General features: G+C 39.2%; 1 protein-coding gene across 2 annotated transcripts; it reads right to left on the bottom strand.

Moving 5' to 3' along the window:
• Positions 1-272: 272 nt before the first annotated feature.
• On the bottom strand, positions 273-12,365 carry LOC137261800 (CD151 antigen-like). 2 transcript variants are annotated; one of them, XM_067799585.1, is made up of 10 exons: positions 12,311-12,360; positions 8,526-8,595; positions 7,830-7,951; positions 4,927-5,118; positions 4,385-4,459; positions 3,831-3,941; positions 3,137-3,209; positions 2,074-2,225; positions 1,376-1,459; positions 273-1,168 (listed from the first exon to the last, which is right to left on the bottom strand). In XM_067799585.1, the coding sequence occupies exons 3-10, from the start codon at positions 7,887-7,889 to the stop codon at positions 1,043-1,045; spliced, it is 873 nt and encodes a 290-aa protein (XP_067655686.1). In that variant the 5' UTR covers positions 7,890-7,951; positions 8,526-8,595; positions 12,311-12,360; the 3' UTR covers positions 273-1,042. The 2 variants fall into 2 exon arrangements, with proteins under 2 accessions (XP_067655686.1, XP_067655685.1); XM_067799584.1 differs by lacking the exon at positions 8,526-8,595 and having other exon boundaries at positions 12,311-12,365.
• Positions 12,366-13,092: the final 727 nt, after the last annotated feature.

The following is a 13,092-nucleotide window of genomic DNA, read 5'->3' as shown; positions in this document are numbered from 1 at the left end:
TAGAAATGCTTGAATTTTCGTATGTTCCTCTATTTGTTTCTCTCAGTATATTATGACTGATTATGAGGTTTGAACCGTCAATCACTGGATCCTGGCATCACAGGTCACTGACCTATGGCATGGCTGACCCAGTCTGACCTTCAGTGGCCTGGAGTGATCAATACTGAACAGTTTAGGGGATATAGTTCTGAAGGACAACATTCCCGGAGTCATACTACCTTCTACACAATAGCAACAATGAGCTTTAGCATTTACTATGAAATCAACTAGTATTTACATACTGAATGATTATTTTTAATTCCTTAAAAGCAAAATGAAATGTATACACTGATGAAATCACATCTACTGATGGCATGAGCAAAAAATGTTATTTATTAAAACATGTAAAAAAGTCAAATAGACTGCTGACAGAATCTACACAGCTATTGTTTCAGCAACAGTGAAATCTGCCATAAAACATATTCATTTCGCATTTGTTATTTTCCTGAAAAAAAAAGATTAGACCATACATTCTAGTTAAACATGTTAACCAGAGACCTAGGTGTTTGCTTTTCATGTGGGCAGTAGCTATTGTTCATCTCACCTTAACAAGTTTGCAATTATTTCTCTTTGGAATACTGACAAAAACTGTTTCACATCAGCCTATTTTCCCATGATTTCTGTCTGATATCAGATCTCAAGGTTGCATACCATAAAATTGAGAAAGTCAAGGTCCAAGAAAAATGTCCAGGTCATGATTCTCAGTTAAAGACCAATAAACTGAACAAAACAAAAGTTAAGGATATTGGCATTCAATGATTGATATTTTATCCCTGTTTCAATGAGTAGAAAGATCATTATTCATAATTTCAAAATTTACATATATCCTGAACTATTTTTGTCCAGTATATTTCTGAAGTGCAAGGTCATATGGCACTTAGGTCAAGGTCATGTGACTTAATGTCACTGAAGTGCTAGGTCGTACGGCTCACAGGTCAAGGTCATGTGACTTATATCAAGGCCATCTCTCATAGCCTTCAAGCTTCTCGGTCTTGCATGTCTCTCACAGTCTCTCATTCTCCCTGGCTTCCTTGGCAGCATCTTCTTCAGTATATCTGTGCTTACGTTCCTCATTCTGAGCATGAACCACACGTCGGAAATAGAATATCGTCAACACCAAACCAGAAATCTGCAAAGAAAATGCAATGTCATAAAACCTGTGTTTAAAATCATCAGCATTCATAGTGAATCTTTGCGAAGCATACACAGCATTCATGCTAGGGTGAGAGAGAGCGAGAGAGATGGGATTAATGTTGTTTTGAACAGAATTTTAATACGTCAGCTTGCTTATTCAGTGGGGAGAAAATGTATAATACACAAGGTGAGAGCAACCTACCATGGTAATGGAGAAGACAAAGCCAATGGCTACAAGTATTCCAGAGTGGTCTTCAAGAAAGGTCTTCGCACTTGCATAGCACCCCTGAAACATTTCATAACAAGCATACATGGCCATAGTTGTGTGTGATATTGGTGTGAGGTGGGGGCTGGGTGGTTGTAGTAATGCATATGTGTGGCGGTGTGGGTGGTGATATGATGGTGTCTGTTGGTGTGTGTGAGTCAGAGAGAGAGGGAAATATACAAAGAGAGAGAAACAGGAGACAGAAATGGTGGAGGGGGAGTTCAGCATGGGAGTGTGAACTGTGTGCACCCAGCAAATATGGTGGATATCAGTACAAAATCTAAAACATTTTCCCTCACTCTTGAACAAGTATACATAATGTACACACAATGGTCTATTTTCAGTGGAGCGACATTTTCTAATTTCTTATACATCAGTAACAAAACAATCTTTGAAATACCTTTTTTGACAATACAGGCTTTTAAAGACCTTTGAATATATAGAGTGAGTGAGTTGGCTTTTATGTCGCCTTTAGCAATATTCCAGCAATACAGCAGAGGACACCAGGTGTGGGCTTCACAAACTGTCTCCATGGGGGGGATTCAAACCTGTGCCTTCGGTGTGATGATCGAAAGTTTTAACCAGTTAGCTACTTCACAATCACAGTAAACGTATGAAGAAATCATATTACTTACATTATAATACAGAAAGTTGTTTTTGATATTTGATTGTAGATTGTCAGGAGGTCCCAGTCCGAAGTTTTGACACTTCTTCACGTCTTTATAATTTCCAATTAGTTTATCATAGACACAGCAGGTCTCTGGGACGTACTTCTTCTGTTCATAGTCTGAAGGTAGAACAGAAACAGAATGAGACATGGAACAGCATGTACAGTGTGTAGAACACTATGTAGAACAGTGTGTAGAACACTATGTAGGACACTGCATATAGTAGTATGTAGAACAGTGTGAAGAGTAGTATGTAGAACACTGTGTAGAACACTATATAGAACATTGTGGAGTAGTATGTAGAGCAGTATGTAGAGAATGCAGAAGTGTCCATAGTAGTATGTTGAACAGTGTGTAGTGTAGTATGTAGAACAATGTGTAGAACACGTAATGTAGTATGTCGAACATTGTGTAGAGCTGTATGTAGCACACTGTGTACAGTAGTAGTATGTAGAACATTGTGGAGTAGTATGTAGAACATTGTGTAGAGCAATATGTAGATTGGAGTGTAGAATAGTATATAGAACAGCATGTAGAACACTATATAGAACATTGTGGAGTAGTATGAAGAGCAGTATGTAGAGAATGCAGAACAGTGTGCAGAGTAGTATGTTGAACAGTGTGTAGTGTAGTATGTAGAACATTGTGTAGAGATGTATGAAGAACACTGAGTAGAGCTGCATGTAGAACAGTGTGTAGAGCAGTATTTAGACTGGAGTGTAGAGTAGTATGTAGAACATTGTGTAGAGTGGTATGAGGAAGTGTGCAGAGTAGTATGTAAAGCAGTGTGTAGAACACCATATGGAAGAATGTGTAGAACATTATGTAAAACACTGTGAAGTATGTTGAACAGTATGTAGAGCAGTATGCAGAACAGCATGTAGAACCTTATGTAGAAAATTTTGAAGAGAAGAAGAGAGTGTGTAAAAATGTATAGAACAACTGACTGCTTTGGCTAAGCACTGAACCAGCAGTGTGGAGAACAGATAGCTGATAGCTGTAAATCATGGTTAACATTCCTATTACTCACGCTGTTGTTCCCTGAAGAACATTGTATTCTGGTAGAGTTCCCAATCTGAGTCACGCACAGCACAGCACCCCAACTGAGGAATATGTTAGATTTATTTACTATTAAATAATTAACAGCTATGATTGCTAGGTCACCAAACTAAGGATAATGGGGTGAGTTTGGGTTTAGATTTCAGTTAAATTGCAAAGGTCTGTAAATAATCAATGGTCTGTAAATTATCAGGTCTGGACCAGACAATCCAGTGATCAACAGCTTGAGCATCGATCCAAGAAACTGGGATACAATTAAATGAGTCAATCTCGTCAGTGAGTGTGCACACCTGATCCCATTAGTCACGTGTTACGACACGTATTATACTAACTAAGCTTACAGAAGAACTCAGTTCCTGTTCATTGGTCCATACTAAGAATCATGGGTATTTACTGTAACTCAACAACCTACAAGTTAGGATAACATCACCTGTATGATAAGTAGTAGAAAAAGCAAATATATGATGTCAAAAGACATTTAGTTTTGTTTTGTCTACTTATCGCTTTTTGCTTATTCATCATCTTTTGTTTGTCTAACACAGCTCTCAGCATTTTTCCAGCTATATGACCACAGTCTGTAAACAATCAAGTCTAGACCAGATAATACAGTGATTGACAACATGAACATTGAGCTACATGGACTAGAAATAAAATGGCCAACATACCTCTTTCTGCACTCTGTCCCACGCTTCGGTAGCAGCAACATTCTCTGTTCCACGGGCGCCATATTTCTGCTGCAGGGATTCTGCCATGGAATTTTGCATCTGATCTTCAAGCTGGTTGGGGAAAATACTTGTTAAGGAGAGAGGAAATCAGTATAAGGTTGGTTGGTTGGTTAATGTCGCACTCAGCAATATTTCAGCTCTATGACAGCAGTCTGTAAATAATCAGGTCGGGACCAAAGAATCAAGTGATCAAAACCATTGATCTACGCAACTGTGATATGATGACTGTTAACCAAGTCATCAAGTCTGACCACCAAACTCCAGTAGCAATCTCTTACAACAAGCATGAGTTACTGAAGATCAATTCTAACCTGTATGTTCATGGGTCCATGAAGAGGTAAAATATCAAAATTGTGAAACCTTCAAACTCATTGAAAAAAATCTTGAGAACCGTTAACCGTGGCACCTCACATGACGATGTCTTCCACGGCCCCTGTATATACAGATAATTACAATAACATTTAGACTGTGTTGATTTCCATGGAGAGACTTACCTCCCCTTGGAACACCACGGCCATGATAGCTCCAATAAAGAGCATAAGGAAAATGACAAGGAGGAGGATGAAAAACTGCAAACAAAAATGAATATTTTTAGAATAGGATTTCATCAAAAATAGTCTGATATATGACAATAATTTGCAAATTCACCACAGTCCTCTGAAAATGATTTTCAGAGGATACTAAAGTCATATCTTTAACTCCATGGGGTAACCATATTGGTTCTCTGTCGAAGTAACATGTGTTCTGATTAAATAGTAAGAACTAAGATACTTCATTTTGCAAATTTTTGCCGCCAGGTGATTTCACAAGAACCAGGAAATATGGCTGCATTAGAATAGAGGTTCTGAGGAAAGATGATCCCAATTCTTTAAGATGGGCTCACAATCATCTTCCAAAACATAAGCAAAAATATGGGTCTCCTTCCATAGTGGCAAGGCAGTTATAATTCCAAATACCATAACATAGATTTAGACAGTTGTAGAGCTAAGCCAGTTTGTGGAACTTGGTTATATTACAAAGGGTTAAGCATAATTACCACAATGATCAAGATCCTGTTTTTACGAGTGATGGCGATGAGTCCCAAGATGGAGCTAGCAACAACGACAATGCCACCGATAAGCAGGAAGTAGGATGCAACTGAGAAGAGCTGAGAGCCGATGATGTGCGACAGGAAGATCTTGTCAGCTATACTCCATATTGAAACAGCAGCTATACCAATGCCAGCAATCTGTAAGCAGAAGCAGATACCTGCCAGTAACAATTACACATGCATGTAGGTGTCAAACATCAAAGACACTGGCAATTACATATGCATGTGGCTGTCAAACATTGAAGGCACTGGCAATAACATATGCATGTGGCTGTCAAACATCAAAGGCACTGGCAATCACTGACCGTCCATAGAACTTGGTTTCCCTTCACCAATACAACTTCTAATATTATGCCTTTCAAAGAAGTGACAGAGTGTGACTAAACGTGACCGACTACGAGTGATAGTGACTGAATGTGACTACATGTGACTATGAGTGACCGTGACTGAGTGTGACTAAACATGATCAATTATGAGTGACAGTGACTCAGTGTGACTAAATGTGACTGACTATGAGTGATAGTGACTGTGTGTGACTATATGTGACTAGGAGTAACCATGACTGAGTGTGACCAAACGTGATTAGGAGAGACCATGACAGAGTGTGACTACATGTGACTAGGAGTGACCATGACAGAGTGTGACCAAATGTGACTAGGAGTGACCATGACTGAGCGTGACTAAATGTGACTAGGAGTGACCATGACAGAGTGTGACTAAATGTGACTAGGAGTGACCATGACTGAGCGTGACTAAATGTGACTAGGAGTGACCATGACAGAGTGTGACTAAATGTGACTAGGACTGACCATTACTGAGTGTGACTAAATGTGACTAGGAGTGACCATGACAGAGTGTGACTAAATGTGACTAGGAGTGACCATGACTGAGCGTGACTAAATGTGACTAGGACTGACCATGACAGAGTGTGACTAAATGTGACTAGGAGTGACCATGACTGAGTGTGACTAAATGTGACTAGGAGTGACCATGGCTGAGTGTGACTAAATGTGACTAGGAGTGACCATGACTGAGTGTGACTAAATGTGACTAGGAGTGACCTGATGATGACTGTGACTAAATGTGACTAGGAGTGACCATGACTGAGTGTGACTAAATGTGACTAGGAGTGGCCTGATGATGACTGTGACCAAATGTGACTAGGAGTGACCATGACTGAGTGTGACTAAATGTGACTAGGAGTGACCATGACTGAGTGTGACTAAATGTGACTAGGAGTGACCATGACTGAGTGTGACTAAATGTGACTAGGAGTGACCTGATGATGACTGTGACTAAATGTGACTAGGAGTGACCATGACTGAGTGTGACTAAATGTGACTAGGAGTGGCCTGATGATGACTGTGACTACATGTGACTAGGAGTGACCATGACAGAGTGTGACTAAATGTGACTAGGAGTGACCATGACTGAGTGTGACTAAATGTGACTAGGAGTGACCATGACAGAGTGTGACCAAATGTGACTAGGAGTGACCATGACAGAGTGTGACTAAATGTGACTAGGAGAGACCATGACAGAGTGTGACCAGATGTGACTAGGAGTGACCATGACAGAGTGTGACTAAATGTGACTAGGAGTGACCATGACTGAGTGTGACTATATGTGACTAGGACTGACCATGACAGAGTGTGACTAAATGTGACTAGGAGTGACCATGACTGAGTGTGACCAAATGTGACTAGGAGTGACCATGACTGAGTGTGACTAAATGTGACTAGGACTGACCATGACTGAGTGTGATTAAATGTGACTAGGAGTGACCATGGCTGAGTGTGACTAAATGTGACTAGGAGTGACCATTACAGAGTGTGACCAAATGTGACTAGGAGTGACCATGACAGAGTGTGACCAAATGTGACTAGGAGTGACCATGACAGAGTGTGACTAAACGTGACTAGGAGTGACCATGACTGAGTGTGACTAAATGTGACTAGGAGTGACCTGATGATGACTGTGACCAAATGTGACTAGGAGTGACCTGATGATGACTGTGACCAAATGTGACTAGGAGTGACCATGACTGAGTATGACCAAATGTGACCTAGTACTCTGAGTGTGAAACCTTGCTGCTGTATATACTATTTTCAACTAATGCTGCATAATTCCAACCTTCATGAATCTGTTTAAGAAGCACTGTTTAAAGGTCACATGCAACTTAAAACACAACTTTGCAGATTCTGATACCTTTCGGTATGCACATACCGAAACAGATCATCAAAAATGTTTATTCAGCCTATAAAGTTGAAAAAAAAACGTTTCACTAAATTTCCCCCAAGCGCTGGGGGACAAACTGGTTTCAACAACTATGCTGCTCTGCGACCATAACGCATGCGCAGTGAGTATGTTCACTGTTTATTTGTTTTTTTCACAAGCAGCAACGTATATTGTATGTCATGAATAACTGATATTTGTGTTTTAATAATGTTTGATTTTTTGGTTGCACATGACCGTCAAACTCAGATAATGAGGACTTACAACTTTTTTAATCCTGACAATAAAGCATTAATTCAACATGTTTCCCAGATAAGGAAGAATTAATTCAGCTGTTCTACTCAGATGATCAAGCATTCATTCAACATTTCATTTTCAAATGTGTTGACAAAGCATAAATTTTGAACTCTGGAAAAATGACGCATTCCTCATGTTCAGTTTCCAGGACACTGTACTGAATACTAACGACTGAATTTATAAAGCTCCATACAAACATCCCAGAGCCAGTCTGTTCCTGTGCAACTGCTTGACATTAAGTGGCAAGTCACAATTTCCCTAGTTTGTTTACATGCTTCAGCATGCCTGTTTTGATGATGGCTAGGGATTTGACTCACCAGAAACAGTGCACAGAAGGACACCAAGATCAGTTTCATGAGACCAGTGCTGAAGGCCATGCTGGAATAGTCAGGTGCACTGTGGGTAATCGGGATTCTCACGATCACACATAGACTTCAACCTACAAACAAACAAATATATGTAGCAGAAGTGAGTGAGTGAGTGAGTGAGTGAGTGAGTGAGTGAGTGAGTGAGTGAGTGAGTGAGTGAGTGAGTGAGTGAGTGAGTGAGTGAGTGAGTGAGTGAGTGAGTGAGACTGCACCTTAGGTACCACTGTCACATCCAACAGGGTCCTTCAGCTGTACCAACAATGTCAGGAAAGAATACCATAAACCAGTAAGTATATATTGTTCCACAGATTGTAATTTACAGTAGACAATAAAGTTACCCTGTAATAGTATCCTTATGACTAACAGATGTAGTGTTAGCTTGACATGGAAGGGAAGTAGGCCACACGTTATCTCCTCACCAATATATCTTAATGCGGCGTGTGTAATCTCAACATTGAGCAACAATAAACAAGTCCATTTTACATCTGCAATTTGTATGGCAATGGTGTAGGGCAACTTCGAAATGAGGACAATAAAGAATTTGTTGAATGACGAAAAAAACATATTTACGCATTTTTGGATGCATGAACATTACATATGCACGAATAAATAAAAAGGCAAGAATGGGTGCTTCAAATTACTCACTGAATCATCAATTCAAAAACCCTGACAAAATCCACTGTCTCATAAACAGAGCTCCTGATAAACTGCATATCTGCACATACGCAATAAAAAAGATGAAATATGCATGAACAAATAAATGCCAACGTATGAAAAAACTATTTACATTTACACTATGTCAATATAACAAAGCATATTTATCCAATACATCAACATCATGAAGTTTTCCCATCTCTAAATATTTGTGATTAAATTATTTATTATTGAATAATTTTAGACACAACCAGTATCACACTCATCAGATGGGTACACAAAGTATGGCAGTCTAGACTACCAGTTGTCCGACTTTCATTTTTGTGGAAGTCGCGGTGGTTGAGCGGGCTAGGCAGCTGACTTTGTGTGCTGGCGATTAGGTGCCTGACTCTGAGGGTGTGGGTTCGAATCCCGGATGGGACTCAACCAAAAAAAACAGGTACTAGAATTTGTACTTTACTGAGAAAGTGAAATCCCAAATATGACATATGTTGAACCAGTACTACAGTTGCAAGCAACGATGAGGGCTCCTTGCCTGCAATACATTTCAGCCATTTGCATTTGCACGTAGTTATGAAAGCAGTAACGACTACCGTTAATATGGTTGATATCGCCATCAGTAATTATAAATGCTTTAGACATGAACTTTGAGCTGTTATGTTGGAGGGTTAGATACAAAGGACTGTGTGGTATGGTTTGGATTATGACACTTTTGGCTTTGGAAACAGATGCTGACTTGATTTGAACTGCAAAGGAACAAAAATAATGTTTGCACGTTCAATTGCAAATGGTACATTTGTTTAAGGGAATAGATTACATCACCTCATTGATAGCATTTAGCTGTTACCTGAAAACATTTGAACTGGAAGTACTGCATGTCCTGTAAGTTTAGATTAGTTAATAGAAATCTTACATAGGTGGATCGGGATGTAAGAATATCATTTGGTGTCACTGGGAACAATACAATGACAAGGCATAACAGCATGTTCAAACTGTTAAATATAACCCATAAAATTTGGCAACCTAAGCTTATTGTGATTCACATTATATTACTTAAATGTAAATCTATCCAAAAGAACATAAAAACTTAAAGAACACATAGGAAACATTACTAGAGACTTTGTTAAAACAGTTAAATTGTCACCAAGGTTATGATGAACATTGGAAATTGCCGTCCACCAGCAGAAACATGAACCCAGTCCAGCTGGATATAAAACGTCAGTGCTATTAATGGTCAATCACTACATTCACACTGGTTGTTCAGCTGATGTAAATTTGACATAAAATATTCATACCAGTTCCAACTGAATTTTCATTACTACAGTGCTGTAGTCCAAATGATATTGGGTAATCGATTTCTTGGACTAAGACAAGGCTTAGGTCTTTCATCAGCAAAAGATACAATTAGGGCTAGGAATAATAAATATGGTGAGTATTTATGGTTCAAAGTATTCATCAACAAAGTAATATCAATGCTCAACAAAAGCCACAACAAATGTAAGAACTATTATTGTTTCTACGCTTTTAGATGCTTGTGAGATATTGTTAACGGAGGTAATTCAAACAGTCCATTTGACAAATGGCACTGAACTGCCAGTGTCATCAGCTTCAGCCTGACGAAGTACCGACACATCACAACGGCCCACCTCTACAAATGTATTTAATAATGTGGTGGATGAAGAATGATTACCTTACAAGTGAGATTAAAATGTTAAAAAGTATTGCCTGCCAATACAGATACTCTAAGTCGTGAAGAACATTTACCTTTCAGTAAACACTGCACCTAATTCTCAAAGGCAGCTAACTTTAACAAATGTTGTATTTAGGGTTACACTTTCTTAGTGAAACACAGATTCTAGTATTTTGGTTTGGTTGAGTGCCATTCAGGGTTTGAACTTGCACCCACAGAGTCAGGCACTAAGTGACCCTGCACATTAAGTCAGACCCTTAACCCACACACCTATTACTTCCTGAAAAAATGGAGGTCTGACATTGGTCCAGACAACACACTTTATTTTCCCCTTTGATAAGTGTAAATTGGCATGGCTCCCACAACCGAAAGGTAAGAATACACTATGCCACTTACTGAGTCACTTAAGATGCAGATAAGTTGTACTGTTGACATGGGGTGTTCGTGCACTGTATTTCTAACAAAGTTGAAATCAGCTTGTAATGTTGACATGATGCGATCAGGTGTCGTATCTCCATATTAATATCCATTACATTTACACTGTTTCTCTCACGCTGTCGCAGCCGCGCTTGTTAATCCAGAACAAGCTAATATACAGGGAGAACACATACCTCAGGCAAACAGGTCACTTATCACCATAAACAGCAAAAGACCCAGTTGATGCCAAGGTGCATTTGCTCTTTAGGCATTGGAAAACCATCAAGTAGGGGAGATATCTACCAAATGGTAATATTTTTAACACGCACACAAGATAATCAGCAAACATTTTGAGATGAATGCTGCAAGTTTTCATTTGAGCTCTGTAGAGAAGTGATGAAGATGGCGACATTTGAAATTCTTGCCTATTCAAGCATTTGCTTGTTGATGAATTTTACTCGTACAAATCCATGTATACAGTACAGAACACATGAAAGCCTTTCATGTTTTCGAATTTTGTCTTTTTTGTCACATATATACATAGGTCTATGAGAGGAGTGAATAACTGTACTGAATCTCAACTGAAGCTTGGTTACAATTTATCCAGTAAGTGGTACTACTTTATGCTGTGGATTAATGTCATCATAAACTGGTAAGTCAAGTTTGTGATATTTCATCGAATGTACTTAAATACTGCATAACTTTGCATCGAAAGACAGCTTTGACATGGGTCACACCCTATTTGTAGTAGGTTTGAACCCTGGCCTTTATAATACACAACATGACAGAATACCTGACCCCACTGACCCCTATGACCAACAGGACGCAGCATTAGAAAGATATTGTTACACCTGGTTAAGCCTCAAGGATATCCTGGTACGACAGTTACACCTTACACACACACACACCAAGGGATTTCTCATTATATCACCTGAGAGGGAAAATGATAATATGGTGAAAAGGTGGTCCTTTCGAATTGTCTTAAAGTTACGGCTCCGATATTTAGAGATATTCCATCTATATATAATTAATGATAATCAGTCATTATGATGTAAATGTATAGCCAACTCTAGTCCCAATATTGATACTGGTATGAAGAGATTTGTAATGGTAGATATCATGAAGCCATTGAACTATTAAATGATATAATATTATTTCAATATGATATATATCACATGCCACCATTAAAAATCACATGCAATACAAAAATACCTGTGTCTACTGTCAGAGACACTAGTGACATTACAAACCTATGACAAACACTCAGATCTAGGGGAAGTTTCCAAACATTTACCTGTTAATCATTGCTATAAATAGTTTACAGTTGTTGCACAGAAGCCATTGCGCTACCATATTCACAAAGTGCACCTGACATAAAATTAGGGTGGTTAAACTATCAACCATGTTAAACTATCTGTAACTGACAATGTTTTCATCGTTCCCACTGAGTGGCCTCGCTTGCTTCTCTGGAATACCTAGCCGCCATTTTCACCGGAACAGGTAACTTGTCACCCGTTTTCGTTAGTCCAGGTGTGCATGTCTTTTCCCGATAACTCGCATGCACCTCCGATACTTAAAGTTTAAACAATTATATCTTAAACGTGGAGACATTTCTTTCCAACGGACTGTTTTCACGCTACGATGAAATCACTTCAAGAGATAGACTTACCTTCCCGCTTCCCTAGACAGTTAGAACTCTCAGGTGTGTAAAGTCAGAATGGGACGAAATGCGGAAGTTGGGAGTGGAAAGTTCATGGAAACAATGCGACAGAGAATCAGCGGAGGGTGTCGGTGTGCGGTTTTATCACCCTTCGGCCGGATGGATATACAAGCACGATTATTTATGACAATAAATATTAAGTATCGGTTACCTCTGCAAAATTTGTCAAACACAAAAATCAAGTAGCACTTGAAGGTAGCGTTTTGTTTTGATATCCGGACGCGGAAGAGGGAGGTTATGAATAAAAGTCTAAATTGTCACTGTAATAAATGTCTCAGTTGGCTTGATCATTATAATTACTCTACCCTTGTAGTGTCTCCTGGTTTTGAGCAGGGAGCCTATATAGAGAGTTATAGAGTATCCCAGTTTTGAGTGAGTGAGGTGGACTGCTATAAAGAGCGTTTGAATTATTTTACGGTGTGAAAATAATGTGGTAGAAAAATCAAAAGTGAAGTTGGACTGAGGATTCATACTCCACAAGACCGGGTATGGTGCATATATACGGGATTTGAGTTCGAACCTCGGTTCATCACGATGATATACATATATAACGCTGTTTAACCAGGGATAATCTACAGCAAGGTCACTCGCTTGCTTTCTTTACCATTTGTACTAATTAACGTGTGCCTCGTCATGCTCCAACGCACACAGTGACATCGCTCGTTCCCAGCGCTACTTCAGCTGTGTTTAACAGAACTTCAGCCGATTTATTGTATCCGTCGCAATGTTTC

This window comes from Haliotis asinina, chromosome 14 (assembly GCF_037392515.1).
Source record: "Haliotis asinina isolate JCU_RB_2024 chromosome 14, JCU_Hal_asi_v2, whole genome shotgun sequence".
NCBI classification, from domain to species: domain Eukaryota; kingdom Metazoa; phylum Mollusca; class Gastropoda; order Lepetellida; family Haliotidae; genus Haliotis; species Haliotis asinina.
This window is presented reverse-complemented; position numbering and strand designations above follow the sequence as displayed.